Genomic DNA, 21,029 nt, shown 5'->3' with positions numbered 1-21,029 from the left:
CGCTGAGAAAGCTCTGAAAATGACCTCTGAGAACTTTAATGTTACTGTAATAAAGGTTCAGTGTTATCTGTGTTGCAGTACTGATTGTTTTGTATGTTTTTCCCCCTTAACAGAAGCTTTAAAATAGGAAATGATTATAAAATAACTTTTGGTGAGGTGGGGTTTATTTTTTAAAAATGACCAGCTTATGCATTATTCTTACATTAAAGTACAACAAAAAATTTTTTAAATGGAACAATATTTTTTGGCGACTTCTGCATAAAGGACGTGTTTAATGACATTTGCTGCTAGACTTCAGAGCAGCAAACAAAAAGGCTTGAATTTCAGACTTAAAGTGTAGCAATGAGCAAATAGCAAGACTTCTGCTCTGCACAGAGGACTTTAACACTGAGCTTCTGCCCGCGGGTTTCTCTTTACAAAGGCCCTGTGCAATGATCAGAGCTGACACTGCCTTCAGCCCACGCTTGTAGTTTTGTTAGCAGCCAGAAGGTGGTGTACAGGTCATGTTTAGGAACACAAATCTCTTTCTCCAGCCCAGTCAGTAAATCACAAAGTCTGTTGTTGTGATTTAAGGCACTACTGATCACACATCAGGTGTGCATACAGGGCTCATATTACAGTTGTAGCACACGTTTCACTCCTGCAGCTCTGTTATGATGTGGAGGGCATTTTAGTGACATGGTTTAAGGGGAGACCCACTCCATATCATGTTCTGAGTGATCACCTTCATCCAGCAATGAAATATTTCTATCCTGATGGGTCGATGAATGGTTTGATTAGTCTGAAAATGATGAGAAACATATCCTACGATCTTCACAGTCAATAATTCAACACCCAACTGAACAGCTGTCATGTTACAGCACTCTCCACCTCCATCAAAACAGCACATGAGGGAAGAAGACTTGAAGAATCAGTATCAAGGCACATTAAAGCTGATGTGGTGGCATGTGGCAACACAACACCGTACTTTATGATGCCCCCCCCCCTTTATTTGGCATCTCTCTCTACACACACACACATGCACAGAAACATATAGTAACATATTTATATTAGCAGAATATAACAAACAACATTCAATATGTGACACAAATATTCAGTGAACATAAAATAACAGCACAGCAGGGAATCCCCAAACTGTTGAGCTCTGGTACATAACCCTGCCGACAAACTGTTTTTCACAAGAATTAATTCAAAAACTAATTAATACAAAACTGTTGAGTTGTCTCTTCAGTTCAGTAAGTGATTTTCTGATGAACCGATAGTCAGTGTATGTGATTTGAGGCAGACCGGGTCTAGCCTGTTTGACGAGTTTAGTGAGGCAGTTTAATCAGTTCCCTCTCACTTTAACCTGACCCACCCACACTACCCTCTCCGTCTGCCCACACAAAGTCTCCTCATTCTTAGCATTTAGCATTTTTTCCCTTCTCATTCTTTTAAGACAGCGTTTGATACTTTCTGCCTCCTTTATCTCCGCCGTCTCTGTCTGTGTATTTGTGTGTGTGTGTGTGTGTGTGTGAAAGAGAGAAAGCTTGATTCCTTGGTTTCTTTTGAAAAGCAAGGACACAATGGGGTCTTTCTCAGATGGGTTCTGTCTCCATTAAAGACCCTGGGAACACTGCATGGACCCCTCAACCTCCTCTTAAAGGGCCAGAGGACTCTCCGCTCTGAGCAACCTGAGAGCGCAGCAACAGTCCCTTGCGTTTCCATGGGATGAATCAATTATTCATGAAGGGAACGTGAATCCGGCCCATCCTACACTCTCTCTGAGTTCACCCAAACAAACTTCACTCATGTTTATCCTCTCTCCTGAGTCCTGTATGAACACGCAATACAAACTCACCCGCAGACATAACCAGGAGAGATACATAACAACCAAGAAAAGATCATCTCAGATGCTCATGTGGAGTTGGTTTTGAACCTGGGGTAAACGTTAGTTGTATTGCTTTTAACAAGTAGTGTTTTTTTTGTTTTTTTTTCAAACGTGTTTCCACAAATTAATATCATTTATGAAAATATCTCACCTTCAAAACCTTTATGTGATTCTAATTTAAATACCAAAGGCCTTTATTTACATCAATAGAAATAGAAAATGGGACAAAATCCTGATGAATTTACAATTAAATGAAATGCAATTAATTAGAATAAAACACACTTTGAAAAAGTTACTAATTATTTTTAGGAACATTCTCTCAGAATTTGCACAGAAATGCTCTGCCAGTTACAAGTTTAGATTTTAATAATAATTAAAGCTAAGAAATAGCACGTGTGGAAATATAGGACTTACACAGATGATTTGCCTAGACACCAGCTCTGCACATTTCACATTCAGTCAGGTGCATCCTGGGATACTGGAAGAAAAAAAATAGGGCTTTTCTTTCACCGACAAGTTCTCTCAGCAAACTTTTTTCAAGCCATTTTTTTCAAGCCAACTTTTAAGCCAAACGACTCATCCTTAGACAATTTGAGTGAAATGTAAAGAAAGCATGTTGTGGGTGTCGGTGCCACAGGTCAGTAGGGTTAGTTAAGTCTACTAGTACTAGGTGAAGGAGGTTGTTGTGTGTGCAGCTCCGAGAGGGAGGCGCGCAGGAGGGGAGGAGAAAGACAGAATGGACAAAAGTTGAGTGGAGGAATGCACAGTTTGTCTGAAGGGGGAATAAAGGCGTCCTGGTGGGAGAGCAGTTTTGGAGGCAAAAGGAAATTCAGACATAAAAATACGCGTCGTGATTCCAAAAATAACCCAACTCTGGCTGGGAAACTGCAGCGCTTTTAGGCGCTTCAGCAGCCTTCTTCACGTTCAGGATTATACTCAGAAGTTTTGAGCTGAAAGAAGGAGGAACGGTATTTTAAAAAGAAGAAAGGAAGAATTAACTGCTGACGCTGCTGTTGGAAACAGATTTCAGCAGATGATCATTGTGGCGACAACTTGACAGCTGCTATTTGAAACTTTTTTTGCGAAAGAGTCTGTTTTTGCTCAAGAAGAATCGCTCATCTGTGGAAAGTTGAAGCGCAGTCATAAGCGCTGGAGCGATGCGATGATGATGCGATCCATCTCTGATTCACACACGACACCGACACCGAAGCGGAGCTCGAACCGGAGCGCAACAATGAGCGGCTCGAGCTTGCTCGCTCTGGTTCTCGCGACACTGCTGCGCCACGGCTCCGCGGAGCTGCTCTCAGGTGAGAGATATACCTCATCATTTATAATCACAACCTGTGTAATTCAGAGCTTTCACCATGACTGATTATAGTCAAATAATATAATCTAATATATAATAATATAGTCATTGTATTAGATAATTATTACTTCGCAAGCAACGTATTTCACACAATAAAGTTTCAAAAATGTACAAAAATGTTATGCTTGAAATTATAAAACAATAAATATAGTGTTAAAATGAAGATCAGTTTTGCTAGATGAACATAGTTAAATATGATAGTGGATATTCTGCTGTGTGAACTTTTTATTCACTAAAATGACCCTGGCACCAAAATAAGTGTAAATAATTGCATTCAGATAAATGCATGTATTTCTGAGAAAAGCTAAAGTGTCCAAAAACCTTCGGTCCACTGTATAAGCTTCTTTTGGATATTATTTATCGTCAGTGCATCTAATTTTGGGGCAGACAGTAACAACTAGTAAAAGACACTTGACAATGTAGTTCACTCTGAACATATTTATCCCCATGTCTCTATCCATGCCACACTTTAGCTGGTTGAGGAGAGCTGTGTGTGCTATTACTTTTCAAAACAATGGGACTTACTGTTTTCACCTGACAGATGGGAAAAAAAAGAAAAAAAAACTACATTGAAGGAGGGGCCTGGGATATATCTGGAGACAAGAAAATCTTATTTTATCTTAGAATAACACCCTATCAATGCCCTAACAATAACACTGCAAGACCTTAGCAACCAACCAGAACACTCTAGTAACCACATTGCATCATAAAAGAGGAGTCGTTCATATTTTCCATCTACATTGTCTTGCACAAGATAATGGCTTTAAGTGTTTACCAGACACAAACTGACAGTCTTTACATTTGTCTGTGATGTGAAACTGAGCGAAGACTCGAGGCGTGATGTGATGTCTGGCAGACTGGACACTTATCAGACTCTCACATCGGAGATCTCAGACTCTGAAGACGGGCAGCCTAAACATGCAGCGTGGATGCCGGGATTCAGAAGGAATGTGGCTCGGGGGCCATTCTGAACCAGACAGGGGAAATGATGGATTGAGTTTGGGGCAAAGGGACAGATGAGGGGATCAGTTTAAAAGAAATGAATAAAAAGACACAGGAGGAGACTGAGATTGGTGGAGAAGTGAAATCATAAAGGAGAAAGGAAGAGTTCAAGTTCAAGTTTATTTGTATAGCGCTTTTTATGATACAAATCGTTGCAAAGTAGCTCTACAGGAACTTAAATTTCCACAATATATTTATATATTGCAGAACCTTAATATATTTAACTTATGGCAAAATGTGGTAATTCTGTATGTTGTCTGAGCGTTGGCATCCTCTGAGGTCCTCTGAGGGGTTGGCATCATCTTTTCTCAGGTGTTCGGTCATCTCAGATCATTTAAGGGTTGGATCCAGACTGAAGCTTCTGTCATTCCTAGTTACCACGGGATGTTAATCAACAGAGAAACAAATAGAGACATAATTAGCGTAGCTGCTGTTCCATCGAAGCAAAAATGATTTGTTCAACCCAAGCTAAAGAATAATAATAATGTACATTTGATCAGATATAACTGCAGTACAAGATTATAAGATGCATTATGTGAATGCTTGGCTAAAGAGATGTGTCTTTAATCTAGATTTAAACAGAGAGAGTGTGTCTGAACCCCGAACGTTATCAGGAAGGCTATTCCAGAGTTTGCGAGCCAAATGTGAAAAAGCTCTACCTCCTTTAGTGGACTTTGCTATCCTAGGTACTACCAAAAGTCCAGAGTTTTGCGACCTTAGGGAGCGGGTTGGATTGTAGCGTGGTAGAAGACGAGTTAGATACGCAGGAGCTAAACCATTTAGGGCCTTATAGGCAAGTAATAATAATTTGTAAATGATACTTAATAGGTAGCCAGTGCAGAGACTGTAAAATTGGGGTAATATGATCATATTTTCTTGACCTGGTAAGAACTCTAGCCGCTGCATTTTGGACTATCTGTAGCTTGTTTATTGAAGATGCAGGACAACCAGCTAGCAGTGCATTACAATAGTCCAGTCTAGAGGTCACGAATGCATGAACTAGCTTTTCTGCATCAGAAACAGGGAGCATGCTTCGAAGCTTGGCAATGTTTCTAAGATGGAAGAATGCTGTTTTTGTAACATGGGAAATATGATTTTCCCATGTTCCCATGAAGTTGCTGTCTAATATAACACCCAGATTTTTGACTTTAGAGGATGTAACAGTGCATCCATCTAGTTGTAAATTGTAATCCAAGAGAATCTGTGTACTGTTTTTTGGTCCAATAAGTAATATCTCTGTCTTATCTGAATTTAATAAGAGGATATTATTGGTCATCCAATCTTTTACATTTTTAACACAATCTATTATCTTAGTTTAGAAGTTTCATCTGGTCTTGTTGAGATATATAGTTGAGTATCATCTGCATAAAAATGAAAACTAATCCTATATTTTCTAATAATATTACCAAGAGGCAACATGTATATTGAAAATAGCAGAGGACCTAGGTCAGATCCTTGTGGTACTCCATACTTTACTGGTGATAATTGAGATGACTCCCCATTTAAATGAACAAAGTGGTAGCGATCGGACAGGTAGGATCTAAACCATCTTAAAGCCTGCCCTTGAATACCAGTATAGTTTTGTAATCGATCTATGAGTATATCATGGTCTATAGTGTCAAACGCAGCACTAAGATCAAGTAATACTAGCAATGAGATGCAGCCTTGATCTGAAGCAAGAAGCAAGTCATTTGTAATTTTAACAAGTGCAGTTTCTGTGCTATGGTGAGGCCTGAAACCTGACTGAAATTCTTCATAGAGATCATTTTTTTGCAAGAAGGAGCACAATTAAGCAGACACAACTTTTTCTAAAGTTTTTGACATAAACGGAAGATTTGAAATGGGTCTGTAATTTGCCAGTTCATTATAATCTAGTTGTGGTTTCTTAATAAGAGGCTTAATAACCGCCAGCTTGAATGGTTTTGGGACGTGACCTAAAGATAACGATGAGTTAATAATATTGAGAAGCGGTTCTTCTGCTACAGGTAACAACTCTTTCAGTAGTTTAGTGGGTACAGGATCTAATAAACATGTTGTTGGTTTAGATGCACTGATAAGTTTATTTAGCTCTTCCTGTCCTATAGTTGTAAAGCACTGCAGTTTTTCTTTGGGTGCGATGAATGAAGCTGAAATACTAGACGCAGTAGAATCTACATTTGATATTGTATTTCTGATGTTATCTATTTTATCAGTAAAGAAATTCATAAAGTCATTACTATTAAACTGTGAGGGAATATTTAGATCGGGTGGTGTCTGTTTATTTGTTAGTCTAGCCACTGTGCTAAATAAGAGCCTTGGATTGTTTTGGTTATTATCTATGAGTTTGTGGATATGCTCTACCCTGCAGCTTTTAGAGCCTGTCTATAGCTGGACATACTGTTTCTCCACGCAATTCTAAAAACTTCCAAGTTAGTTTTTCTCCATTAGCGCTCAAGATTACGAGTTTCTTTCTTGAGAGAATGGGTATAACTGTTGTACCATGGCGCAGTACGTTTTTCTCTAACCTTTTTCAATTTGAGGGGGGCAACAGCTTCTAATGTATTAGAGAAGATAGTGCCCATGTTGCTAGTTATTTCGTCTAGTTCATGTGTATTTATGGGTACACAGAGCAGTTGAGATAAATCAGACAGGTTATTTGTGAATCTGTCTTTGGAGGCTGGAACAATAGTTGTGATTTGAGTTAGTCTGGTGATAATGGTAATGATAATGGGGAGGGATGTTTGCGGGGCTGCTTTTCCTGCTGGTTAGTAGTCGATTTTTACTGATGATTATTGACACTATAACATTTTACAACATCTTACAAGATAACGTTAATGAGGACAGCCTGCTCTCATTCTTTATTCATAGGTATTACTATGTAACATACACTGCCGCTCAAAAGTTTGGGATCAGTAAGATTTGTAATGTTTTTAGGAGAGTCTCTTCTGCTCAAGGCTGTATTTATTCAATTAAAAATACAGAAAAAAACAGTAATATTGTGAAATCTTATTGCAATTCTAATATAGGTTTCCTATTTTACAAAATATAATGTATTTCTGTGATCTGCAGCTGTATTTTCAGCATCATTACTCCAGTCTTGAGTGTCACATGATCTTCAGAAATCATTCTAATATGCAGATTTATTATGAGTGTTGAAACTGTTCTGCTGCTTCATATTGTTTTTTGGAACATGTGATACTTTTTTCTTTGATTCTTTGATGAATACAAAGTTAAAAAGAGCAGCATTTGTTCAAAATATAAATATGTTCTAACAATATAAGTCTTTACTATGACTTTTTATTCATTTAACGCATACCTCCTGAAAAAGAAAGTAAGAAAAAATGTACTGACCTCAGACTTTTGAATAGCATTGCATATTGTAACACAATATACAACAATTTCACAAAATTTATTTTTTAAATAAATGCTGTTCTTTTTAACTTTTTATTAATCAGAGAATCCTAAAAAAAATATCACAGGTCCCCCCCAATATTGATTATTAATCAGCATATTAGAATGATTTCTGAAGGATCATGTGACACTGACTGAAGACTGGAGTAATGATGCTGAAAATACAGCACTGCATCACAGAAATACATTACATTAAAATAGAAAACTGTTATTTTAAATTGCAATAATATTTCACAAAATAACCGTTTTTTCTGTATTTTTGATCAAATAGATACATCCTTGATTAGCAGTATTAAAAAACATTAAAAATTTTCCTGATCCCAAATGGCAGTGTAAATCGGTACAAAATGTACATTTTTGTTCTTTGGATAGATGCAAAAATGTACAATATGGCCCTATTGACAGCATCTCAAATGTAAACATCATTACATGTTTACAGCTAAAGAAACTTAAAATATTCTTCTCAAACTTTTCCATTACAAAGATATTTGATAGTTGCACTTTCACAATTTTATAGATACATTTTAGATCCCTTAACCCTATACTCAAATCTAAAAATAAACACCTTGTGACGTTTTGTGACAAATTTAGCCATTTCTATGGATAAAATACTTATCCCACTCCTACCTCTAAACCTAACCAAAAACCTAACCTTTTTTTATTTTTATTTTTTTATGTACAGTATAAAGAAAAACATAACAAAAGTAATAACAATATTTAATTTATTGTGAAAATCTCAGAAGTGATAGTAAAATGAGTCCAAAGGTTGATGTGTTGCAGTCGCAGTCCTCTCTAGTGCAGTGGTTCCCAATCCTGGTCCTGGAGACCCCCTGCACTGCACGTGATTGACGTCTCTCTTATCTGACAAACATATTCGAGGTCTTGGAGACTTTTCTAATGAGCTGATGAGTTGAATCAGGTGTGTTTGATTAGGGAGACATCTAAAAAGTGCAGAATAGTATTCATAAATAAGGATTTGTACACATTTGATATATACAAATTTCAAACATAATAATAATTAATATTAATAATAAATAGTTTTAGAATCAGTCAGTACACCAGTATTACATGTTTCAGTGTATATGCGAACGTAAGCAAATATGTGTGGTGGAAAAACACCTTATGTAAAATTCATTCAAATCAAAATGGACCTTTATTTCTTAGTTATTTATTGCAAATAAAAAGTTATATAGAGGCCACTTTTCACAATAAAAGCAGTTTTTGCTGGATTGTTTCTTTTTGTTGAGTAGACAAGAATGCAGAAGTTTCTTCTTGTTGAATACAAAGTTTCAAATTAGGAGGGTAAAATGGGTTTGAAGCACCATTTTATGTTGACTTTACACACTCAGATTCAAAGGGAAGCTGCAGAGAAAGACCAGGTCAGAGCTGACCGCCCACTTTCAGGCCATCATAAAAAGAGAGATGTTTAAAAGAGCTAGTGTAGAGCTAGTGCTGTACCAATATAAAGAATAAACTATCCATGATAGGAGGATTTAGTGGGCCTCATTTTAAATATCAACTTGGGACCCATGTCTCTGCATATGTGTACGTGTGTGTTCTCCTAAACCTTCCCTGAAAGACTGACCGTGTCCACATGTTGTTCGTACCATTCATATCTGAACACACTTTGGATGGACTGAAAGGAATGTTAAACTCTTTTTAAAAAAATAGTTCTGTAACTTAAAACTAAGTGGATTTGTTAAGTGTGTAATCTAAGTATTTTTTTTTTTTTTTTTGGTGAGCCTTTTCCAAAAGTCAGTCTCACGTAGATGAGGAATAGTTGTGTTTGTAAGTGTTTCAGATGCCATGTCACACTGGATGAAATAATCTTTATTGGGTCAAAGGGTAAGGGTCAGGTCAGCCTGTGAAAGCCTTGAGAAAATCGTAAACTGGAGTTAAGCAGGAAGGAATTCGGAAGGAGTTGCGTCATCCGTAGCGAAGCTACATGGAACTGGCCTAATGCTGGATTACATGCCTCTGGTATCTCTCCAGCTTCAGCTGCAGAGCTTGTTATCGGCTCCATGTCCACACAGGAATTTAAAACATTTCAGTTCTCCAGGCAGATGAAGATGCATGTAGCCAATAGAAAGTGTTGAACAGAGAGCCAATCTACCGTCCTGCGCTCATAAAAAATCCATGCGAGGCAGGGTTGTTTGTGTTTTTGAATACCTCCCCTACAAAATCATTTCACAAAGCTACACCGCCCCAATGGCATTGAAAATGAGGTTTGACTGATAAGTTCATGTGATGTTTACTCGTACTGCGAGACAAGGGAGCAAAAACTCACTTAGACTTAAATGGAAGGGCTTGAGCCGCATCTTAAGATGAAAATAGCATTGATGGACTCCGAGAGACTACTAAGAACCAGGGTGGTCCTCAATCACACCTGATTCAGCCCATCAGCTCATCGGTGAAACCAGTAATGGATGTGTCAGAGAAGGACCAGGGTTGGGATACGCTGATGCAGAACTGATATAGTTTTATAAAGACATGATTTTTAATCTTCAGAAAAGATGAGGAAGCCCTCCAATATGATGCCAGCTCTTCAAACTACAGCAAATAACATGCCAAAAAAATAAAGCCAAAAAACACCAACATTTTGTGGCCATGTACCATGGTAGTAGTAGTAGTTTGGAGCACTTATTCAGCACCAAAGTACCACGCATTCTGAATAAATAATCTTTCCATTGATGTATGGTTTGTTATGATAGGACAATATTTGTCTGAGATACAACTATTAGAAAATCTGGAATCTGAGGGAGCAAAAAAATCTAAATATTGAGAAAATCTCCTTTAAAGTTGTTCAAATGAAGTTCTTAGCAATGCATATTACTAATCAAAAATGAAGTTTTGATATATTTATGGTAGGAAATTGACTAAATATCTTCACGGAACATGATCTTAATATCCTAATGATTTTTGTCATAAAAGAGAAATGTATAATTTTGATCCATACAATGTATTGTTGTCTATTGCTACAAATATACCTGTGCTACTCATGACTGCTTTTGTGCTGCAGGGTCATATGTTTAATTCAACTGCTCTTCAAAACAAACAGAGGTTATGGAAGCTAAAGTGCTCAACTTGACTTTACTCTTAACCTGATCGTTTTCCCATGATTTTCCTGCACTGTGTAGGGTTACATTTCGTGGAGAGCCCTAGCAACGTGACCTCCTCTCTTGGGAAGCCAGTGGCTGTCCAGTGCGTCCTGCGAGCGGACAGCGAGGGCCAGGGGCCCCTGGATGTGCTCTGGCTGAAGGAGGGACAGCCGCTGGACTTTGCCGACACCAACCAGATGCAGTTCCCCGAAGATGAGAACGGCTGGCTGGTTATTAGTAAACTCAAGTAGGAATACCTGTTTAATTAGACATTTACTCTGCCTCTCAGTGGACTGTTCTTTGTTTCCACCGTCCATGATCAGCGTTGCAGAAAGCTACCATGTTACGTTATTGCCTTAATGCCTAATTAAAGTACGGAATTATGATATCTCGTGAATTTGTATGCAAAGTAGTATGATAGGTATGCTTATGTCACTTTTTCTCATTGACAATTTGCTGAGACTCCAAAATACAAGCGCTATGATTGGTTTGCATGTATATTTTATATTTTTATTAGAAAAATCGGTAACACTTAGTAACAGTAGCTTTCCTGTAGCTCAAATAGTAGAGCACGGCACTAGCAACGCCAAGATCATGGGTTCGATTCCCAGGCAAAGCAAGTGCTGATAAAAATGTAAAAACTTGAATGCAGTCTAAGTCGCTTTGGCTAAAAGCACCTGCTAAATGTATAAAGCACATTCTACATGAGTACATACATCCCTAACCGTACCCAATACCTAAATTCAACAACTACCTTACTAACTATTAATAACCAGCTAATCAGTTTATTGAGGCTAAAGATATATTTAATGGTTTGTTGATAGCAAGAATTGAATCTTAAAATAAAGTGTGAATGAAAATCTATAAAATGGATTGCCTGTGACCCCCAGCGCTGATCAAACCCAGCCCACAGACACGTAAAGCTGACTGCTATGCCACTAGCAGTGCATATGTCAGGGGTTTGATTCCCAATGACCGCACACACTGATGAAACCGAAACATTAAAAGCACTGAATATCGCTCGGGAGAAAAGTGTCTTCCAAGCGAATCTATTGAAATGTGCCTGCAGTTTCATATTAATATATTCTCCTTCTGCTGACAGGATAGAGGAGGTACAGCTCTCAGATATGGGCGCCTATCAGTGTGCGGTTTCCTCTGGTGAAGAGGAGATTTTATCCATTGAGGGATACATTGAACTAGAAGGTATTTCACTTTTTGAATGTCTTACTTAAACTCCGTTTTTCCAAAATACAAATTCATATGGTGACTTGATCTCCTGACTGCTGACTGGGAGGCTGGGCTGGATCGAGACTGTACCAGTAGACTCCTGTATAGTGCATTAATGATATATTTAATTATATTTCTGTCTCCCCCAGGTCTCCCTCATTTCTCTGTGGAGCCGCAGCATCTGTCAGTCGTGGCTAACGAAGAGCTGAGTCTGTTCTGTGTGGCTCACGGTCCTCCTGATCCGGTGCGGGTCATCTGGCTTCAGGACGGCGCTCCTCTCAATAACCTGGATGACCCGATATCCCTGTCGCCCTCAACCCTCCACATCTCAGGTACTGACCGCACTCTACATGACTGTACGCTAGGGTTGTTTTTATCAACATTTCCTTCTAAACAACAAATACCTGTATATCCATATTTCATAAATCAATGTTATTGTTCACCCTTTACATTTGTGAGTTTTACAAATATTTAACCAATAAATAGTACTAAAAGGAGCCTGTGACTAAACCTCGTAACTCCATTGGATCCTCAAACCTCACCCTGAAACAAACTTAAATGAAGTGCAATGAAATTAAGTGTTTTAATATGTTCAGAATTTTCTTTACTTAAGAAACACTATGTCTTTAAGAATAATAGTTTATGCATCTGAAGACCATTTCACCATAAACTTTGAAGAGATACCATATACTGCGTAACCTGTGATGCGATGCACTTACTGCCATGACGAACAAAACACATGGACACAAGGCTTCAGGCCGACAGTGATGACTTGTAATTGCTCCACATAATAGCTCACTTCAGTACTAAATAAATGGGCAGTCAAGCCATAAAATATACATAATTATTTGCAGCTCCTATTAGTGGCATTTGCCAGTGTAATCAGTACCATTGCTATATTGCTCATTAAGAGGCGTTTGTTCACATTGCTTTAATGCTGAGCATGAAGCTTTGGTGCGTAACCTGTCCTGTATTCATATTTAGAAACCAGAGGCCTGTTCCATAAACTGCTTAGACTAGTACTACAAGTTAGTCATCTCAATCTTTTCTTTAAGACTGGTTCTTTAAGACATTTTTTCTTCTGGACATTTTTTCTGGACTGGCTCTTTAAGACATTTTTTTTCTTTAAGACTGGTCACACCCCCCCCCCCCTCCCCACACACACACACATATTTGATTTTGTGTAAAGTGGGGACATCCCATAGACGTAATGGATTTAATACTGTACAAACTGTATGTGCTATTGCCCTACACCTAAACGTAGCCCTCACTGGAGACTGTGCATTTCTACTTTCCCAAAAAAAACCTCACTCTGTATGATTTATCAGCGTTTTGAAAAGTGGGGACATGGGGCAATGTCCTGAAAAGTCACCTTCACCTTGTAATACCTGTGTCATTATACAAATTTATGTCCTCATTTGTCACAAAAATGTGCACACACTCACACACATGTTGGTTTTTGTGACATGTTGGTTTGTGTGGTTTATGGGGACTCTCCATAGGTGTAATGGTTTTTATACTGAACAAACTGTGTGTGCTATTGCCCTACACCAACCCTACACCTAAACTTAGCCCTCACAGGAGACTTTGTGCATTTTTAGATTTTCAAAAAAACACCATTTAGTATGTTTTTTAAGCCTTTTGAATTACGGGGACATAGGCAGTGTCCTCATAAACCACCTTCATATTGTAATACCTCTGTCATACCCATGTCATTATACACATTTGTGTCCTCATAAACCACATAAACATGCACACTCACACACACACACACACACACACACACTCTCTCTGCAGCTGACTCTCTGGATGTTTTCCAAACGGGAATGATCCTTTGAGACGCTGGCCTTTGCTTACTGGTGAAAGAGCAGCAGGAGATGAGAGGAAGGCCTGACAGGAAGAAAGAGTGGAAGAAAAAATGAGGAGAAAGAGGAGGAGGCCTTTGAAAACCTGCCACAGCAGAGTGCCACATACAGCCTGTGTTGTTGTTCCAGCTGTACTGAGCTGTAGAGAGAGAGAGAGAGAGAGATGGAGAGAAAGGGGAGGCGTTGACTCATCATGGATAACTGACCATTAGTGGTGTATTCACATCTTTGGAATGAGACACTTCTGCTTGCACACAGACACACACACACACACACACACTGACTCACACTCATTGAAGAATTTCATAAACTAAAATGGCAGTTCTTTCCGTCCACAGCATTCCTTCTGCCGCTGCAGCAGCCTAACACACACACACACACACAGACACACACACTGGCCGTCACAAGCTGAATGTTAAAAACTCCCTAAAGCATTCAGTGCTGTTTGCTATTATTGCTGCTTGCACTTATGGTCAGGGGTTTGATTTAAAAAAAATATTTGCTTTTTAGTTTCCCCTTCCAGATAACTAAGACAGACTGTGTTTTTAGGGAAGGAAATAAATGAGATGAAACTGAATGTGGCTTGTGTTGAACTCTCTCTCTCTCTCTCTCTCTCTCTCTCTCTCTCACACACACACACACACACACACACACACACACCAGACAGCACTCAGCCCTTGTCCATCAGAATTTGATCTGGTGACCCTTGATATTGAACTTTTGTGGCCTTTCAACAATGGACACACAGTGTTCCTCAATGACACACATGAGTTATTTTCACTGAAAGTGTGAAGAATGCTGTGTGTGAGAAAGAGAGCCTTCATTTGACATGTTTCTGTGAATGTCAGCATGTGCAGTGTGTGTGTGTGTGTGTGTGTGTGTGTCTTCAGTGTTTTCCTGAAAGCAGAAGTAGTTATTTTCAAATCAGCTCTTTTTAATTCTCCAAATGAATGCATGTTTAAATCCACAAACAGATTCTGAAACTCAAACACAACACAAGTTTTTTTTGGGACTGGTTTTCTCAACCCTGGTGTTTTTCTCCTCAACAGGTTTGAATAAAACCAGCTCTTTCTCCTGTGAAGCACACAATCGTAAAGGCGTGGCGTCGTCTGGCACAGGTGTTGTGACCGGTGAGTGTGATGTCCGAAGTGAGTGACCAAGACCCTGTTTGCACCGGTCATTAACAAGTGGTCTGTCAAGACATTGACTAACGTGGGTCTACAGCTCATGGTTTTTCAGTGCACTATAGCCTTTAATGGGGTAATAGGCATAAACATTTTTTTCTTTTTCAAGTTTTTTTCTTTTTTTGATATGCATAAACAATTTTTCCTAAATATATATGAAATATATGCAGGGTTCTCCATGAGGAATGTATGCAACACTGCTGTAGAATTTGGTCAAATCAGGCTGTGGACAGTATACTTTGGGATTTGTTGCTCAGTTGGGATTTACTGTTCATAGCCGATTTAAAAAAGAAACAAACAAAAAACTAGTACATTGTTGTTGTTTTTTTAAATATGGCCAGTATCAGATATCAGATACCAGTGTGAAAAGGTTATGGTCGTCATATGGACATAAACACAGAGGCCACTGAAGTCAGTTTACTTGTTCAGCCAGACGAAGATGAGTGGAGAGAGATCAAACATTTGAATTATTTAGGATACAAGCACTCAATCTCTGCTCGTATAGCTCATAACGGCTCACTGTTCCTCCACTGTCTCCAATACAAAAGATCAGATTTCATGCTGATTCTGCAATCTCATATGAGATAAGAACAAAAAAAACTATTCTGATCTTTTGCTGCAGTCTTAATGTAGCCAAAGTGTGGAAACACAAATAGAGCTGAGCTATTTTTATCAGTTAATGTTTATGTAAAAACTAAAAATACTTTTTGTCTTTTTGTCTAGTTCTTCCTTCCCAGCCCCGTGACATTAAAGCTGAAGAAATCACAAATTCAAGTATCCGTCTGTCTTGGCTCATGGGCTTCGGAGGAATTTATCCCATCAGCCACTGCATTGTTCAGGTACCTGCCAAAATCTTTCAATAGATCAACATCAGCATGAGTGACTGTGTCAATATGTGTGTGTTTATTATCATTTTTGTGAGTCAGAACCCTTTCCCTACACACACATGCTGCTTAATCATGCTGTGGAGTATCACATTTCACACATCGAGAGAGGCCCGTTCCACTCACTGCTGAGGCCCAGCTCCCCGTGTTCTGGGGCCCTGTTAGGACGTGTGTGTGTGTGTGTGTGCCATACACTCCCCTTCGCCTGAGCACCACCCCAAAGTGCCTGGTTCTAATAAAACAGGCTCTTGTGTCTGATCCCGCACCCCTCCTCTGTTCCTCAGCTCCACACAACCCAATGGCCCAAACTGAGACTAAACACACAAACCTCAGGAACTGACGGATAATAAAAATGGAAGAGAGAGAGAACAAAGGAAGAACCAGAATATGTTAACAGAACTCAACTGACATGAGAGAGAGAAAGAAAGAAAACATTGCAAATCTATTATAATTTAATCAGGGGTTTAGCAGCCATTGAAAGCTTTCATGTTTGTAAATATTAAGGTATATACAGGTTATATTTAACCCCAAAGTAAAAGAAAAAAAAAAAAACGTTTTGAAAGAAGACATATATATATATATATATATATATATATATATATATATATATATATATATATAATATATTTGGCATGTATACAGTATATTACAATACTTTTGCTTGGTGTAGGAAGAAAAATGTATCAATTTCTACAAATGGTACACTTTTAAAAATAAAGGTGCCTCAAAAGGTTCTTCAAGCGATGCCACAGAAGATTTTTTGTGGCATCGCTTGAACCAATTTGTGGTTCCACAGAGAACCATTCAGTCAAAAGTTCTTTAAAGAGCCATCTCTTTCTTACCTTTTTATAATCTGAACAACCTTCTTTCGCCACAAAGAAGCTTTTGTGAAACAGAAAGGTTCTTCAGATGTTAAAGGTTTTTTATGGAACCATTTATACAGAAAGGTTCTTCTATGGCATGCGTGTATGTGCTGTTGTTTTAAAATGAATTAGCATCATTAATGTCTCTTCCCCACATCCTTTGGCTAGCGTTACAGTAAATGATCACAGAGCTGCTGACTTTAGAAATGATAAATGAAAACAATTGAACAGCTTTCAGTTATACTGTAATTACTGAAATACTGCATGGCTACTCGTTTTATTTTTACTTTTTACAAAAATTAAGAAACATTCGTCTAATTTTCCTCTTTTTATCAGTTTGTTCTCTCTTGAATTGAAGTGAATGATCTTGAAGGAATAGGGCCATCCGTCAGCTCAAGTCCAGAATTGCTTGGGGTTATTGTGAATGCTGGTCTAGATAAGCGGACCGGTCATGGGGGAATTCAGCAGCGTGGTGAGTCAGTGACCAACGCTCTTCACCCTGTTTACTGACTCCAGTCTGAATCACAGAGTCCTGGCTCACGTGTGACTCTTCAGTCCAGAATGAAACTCTTTACCATGATCAGGAAGATCAGCTTTGAGCGTGATGACACATCTGCTCTTTCACACCGCAGCACTGAACCATTCACGATGAGTCAGTTCTTTCATTCACCCGCTCAGACTAGATTAGGATAAACACTCTGCATAAATAATTATGCTAAGTAATGAAAAAAAAAACTATTCTGATGTATACTTACTATTATACTTTTTATTTGAAAATATATGATATTGTTTGTTTTTCACTTTACATTAATGATAATTGAGAGGCAAGATATGCTTATGCCAGAATTATTTATTTAGCATTATTTATCAGAATCGTTTATTTATTTTTAATATCACCCTAGACATTTCTAGAGAGTTTCACACTTTGTTTTTGGCTGTTTTATTTTGTGGGGAAGTCGTGGCCTAATGGTTAGAGAGTCAGACTCGTAATCCAAAGGTTGTGGGTTCCAGTCCCCGGCCGGCAGGGATTGTAGGTGGGGGGAGTGAATGTCCAGCGCTCTCTCCACCCTCAATACCACGACTGAGGTGCCCTTGAGCAAGACACCGAACCCCCAACTGCTCCCCGGGCGCCGCAGCATGTGTGTGTGTGTGTGTGTGTGTTCACTGCTGTGTGTGTTCACTGCTGTGTGTGTGTGTTCACTGCTGTGTGTGTGTGTGTGTTCACTGCTGTGTGTGTGTGTTCACTGCTGTGTGTGTGTGTGTGTGTGTGTGTTCACTGCTGTGTGTGTGTGTGTGTTCACTGCTGTGTGTGTTTGTTCACTGCTGTGTGTGTGTGTTGTCACGATACTGGAATTTCTAACTTCGATACGATACCTTGAAAAATATCGATACTCGATACCATTTTCGATACCACGGAGAAAAAAACTGCCACAATATTAAGGGGGTAATTTTTTTTTATTTAAAGATAAATGTAACAAGTCGAGAACATGCGGTATATTTTACATGAACAAAAAAATGTCTTGAGGTACTGCATTTGTTGATTTATTTATTAATCTTTTATTAATCTTAGTTAAATGTTAATTGAAACTAACGTTTACTAATACAAGTACTAATTAAAATCCAAAGTTCTATTTGTTGATATTCTCATTTGCTTCATAACCAAAATATTTCCAGATATAGGGCCCTATGAAATCCCTTTTATTTTTCCCCAAATTCCGTTTTATTTTTTTCTACATTCAGTTTTTTCCATTTAAATTTTTCTGGACTCTTTTTTTTTTAATGGTCAAATTAAATGCTATTAACCTAAAAGCATGTCTAATTCATTAAAATCATGAAAATTATACAATTTAACATTTAATTTATTAAAAGTGTAACAAAAATGACACGTTTAGGGCCGTATGAAATGTTTGAACCTTATGTTTTATTGTTACCAGATTCTGTGTTTTAGCATGTCTATTATTTGAATGCATACAAACTATTTATTTATTCTTACAGTAGCCTTATGAAATGTGTTTTCCCCCTCAGAAATTCTGTGTTGTGTATTTAAATTTTACTGGATATCAGATGAAGGCATAAAACAATTTTAATTCATTTATATTTGAATTAATGAAAATTAAACATTTACATTTTTGGCAAATGAAGGGGATTTACTATTAAAATAAAAATATTTTGTGATTATTTCTTTAAAAAAATGAACAGTAGTAGTAAGTAGTAGTATTATGTACATTCTACTAAATAATAGTAATATAGCCTATTTCTGGCACACGGTCTTTAATAGGCTGCTAAACCGAACTTTTATTTTGACGGGTTGCCGTGAATACTTCTAAAGTTCTGTGTGTGTATGATATGATGCTAGTTTTACTCAAATTAAATGGTAAAATGCTGGTAAAGTGCTTTCAGATCAGTTCTGGAGATATTGTTGATGTATTTATGTCCTCATTGAGACGGCAGACGCTGAAATCACCGCGAGCGCCACATTAGTAAACACAACCGCAGGTGCAGCACATTCACACAGAGACGCGCAGAACATGCAGGATTCATATTTAAATCCACTTTTGCAGCTTAATATTTACAGATACTAGTCCATATCGCGATTTGATTTAAGTGTAATGACCTGCTTTTGATTAATTCATCCAAACTTTGACAAATTCCGTGACATTCCCTGTTAAACTGTAAATTCCGTGTTTATGACTGGATTCCGTGGCGTTCTCTGCATCGCGGAGATCATAGATCCCTACAGATAGCGCTCCTGCTGTGTTCTTTAACAACCAGAGCAGTCATCTTTCTATTCACTTCACTTGTGCTATTTAACCAGAGCGAAGGAGACGAGTGCGGTCACGTGTGGTGCTTGTCCAGCGCCTTTGGAGAGAAGTGAAAGTGACAGCTCGGCTAGTATCGGTGTATCCATACTTCGGGAAATTAATATTGGTACCGTTCAGATATTTCAGTATCGATATTTTTGACAACACTAGTGTGTGTGTGTGTGCATGTTGGATGGGTTAAATGCAGAGCACGAATTCCGAGTATGGGTCACTATACTTGGCCGTATGTCACTTCACTTCATGTCTGGCTTACACTTGTGTGCAACCTGAATTCAGTGGAATTCTGGTAATCATTTTCAGTCAAGCAATTAAGCTTTTGTTGGTTTTTAAAGCCAACTCTTTCTTTCCTTTCTGTAGTTTTTTACTGTAATTCCCGCAGCTGAGAATGATTTGAAGCAGTATAGCTGCGGGTAGGTGGTTTGTTTTCTGCCAGTGTTTGATGTTTGTTGCATCGGCAGCATGTTTCTGGGGCTGAGCGAGCTGTTTTCACATGTTCCGCTGCGTGTCTCCAGGTGTGTGTGTGTGTGTGTGTGTGTGTGCCAAAGATCAGCTCGGGAAGACTGCAGACTACATGCTTTTGTGTTTATGTATAAAAGGAATATTCTGGCTTCAGTATAACTCACAGGAGAACTGTGTCTTTTTTCTCTCATGTCACACATGTAAACCTGGTAACTTACCAACAAGAAATGTGACAAAAATTTGTTTACACATGAACTGGTAAGTCATATTTTATGAGGAATATTCCTGCATTTACTCTAACATCAGCACAGGATCCTGGGTAAAGGGGAAGTGATCGCTTCTTCTTTGTCCTGAACAGAAAGTGAATGTCACACATTTCACTCAAGCTATCAGCGGTAATTTCTTGTGTGTCAAAACACCAAGCATTCTTCTTGCCTCATTTCTTAAAATCATTTTCCAAAAGTAAATTCTTGAAAAAAGTCTGCACACTCTCATATGCAAGATAAAAGATATTTACTAAAGAAACAGGCAAAAAAATAAAATAAATAAAAAAATAAAATACATTTGCACAGAAACAGGATGGCCATTCGATATACTGTTTGTTTGTAGAGTGAGATTTGTTGAAGTGTGAATTAAAAAAAAGTTTCTCTGTTTTAATATTTTGAATGCACGGTATATTTGCAAACAGTGAAAGGGTTTGATCATTTGAAAATCTGTTCTGCGAGGCCCCTAGGAGATCTTCATCCCTGTTATAGATGCCACTAAAAACCATTTTGTTAAATATCTTTCAGGTTAAAGCATCTGGTGAGGACTCTGATGAGCTGATCTCCAGTCAGACGGTCAGCGCGCCGGTCACCAGCCGTCTGATCTCGGGTCTGGAGGCCTTCAGCCACTATGATCTCAGACTGGCCTGCCAGAGCAGCGAGGGCGTCTCCAACTGGACGGCCTGGATGAGCGTCAGCACCAGTGAAGGAGGTAAGCACATCTTCTCATAACATG

At 38.4% G+C, this 21,029-nt stretch overlaps 1 protein-coding gene across 1 annotated transcript in view; it reads left to right on the top strand.

The window, feature by feature from the left end:
- The first annotated feature begins 2,582 nt into the window (after positions 1–2,582).
- The window catches only part of axl (AXL receptor tyrosine kinase), a 46,344-nt gene continuing 27,897 nt past the window's right edge, over positions 2,583–21,029 (top strand). The window contains exons 1-7 of the mRNA XM_079388316.1: positions 2,583–3,177; positions 10,766–10,973; positions 11,829–11,929; positions 12,103–12,285; positions 14,868–14,948; positions 15,726–15,841; positions 20,822–21,005. Coding sequence (XP_079244442.1) covers positions 3,033–3,177; positions 10,766–10,973; positions 11,829–11,929; positions 12,103–12,285; positions 14,868–14,948; positions 15,726–15,841; positions 20,822–21,005 — 1,018 coding nt within the window. The 5' untranslated portion in view covers positions 2,583–3,032. The remainder of the gene's footprint in view (positions 3,178–10,765; positions 10,974–11,828; positions 11,930–12,102; positions 12,286–14,867; positions 14,949–15,725; positions 15,842–20,821; positions 21,006–21,029) is intronic.

Source organism: Barbus barbus (assembly GCF_936440315.1).
Source record: "Barbus barbus genome assembly, chromosome: 31".
NCBI classification, from domain to species: Eukaryota; Metazoa; Chordata; class Actinopteri; order Cypriniformes; family Cyprinidae; genus Barbus; species Barbus barbus.
The sequence above is the reverse complement of the archived record's forward strand: the minus strand, read 5'-3'. Positions and strand labels throughout refer to the sequence as shown.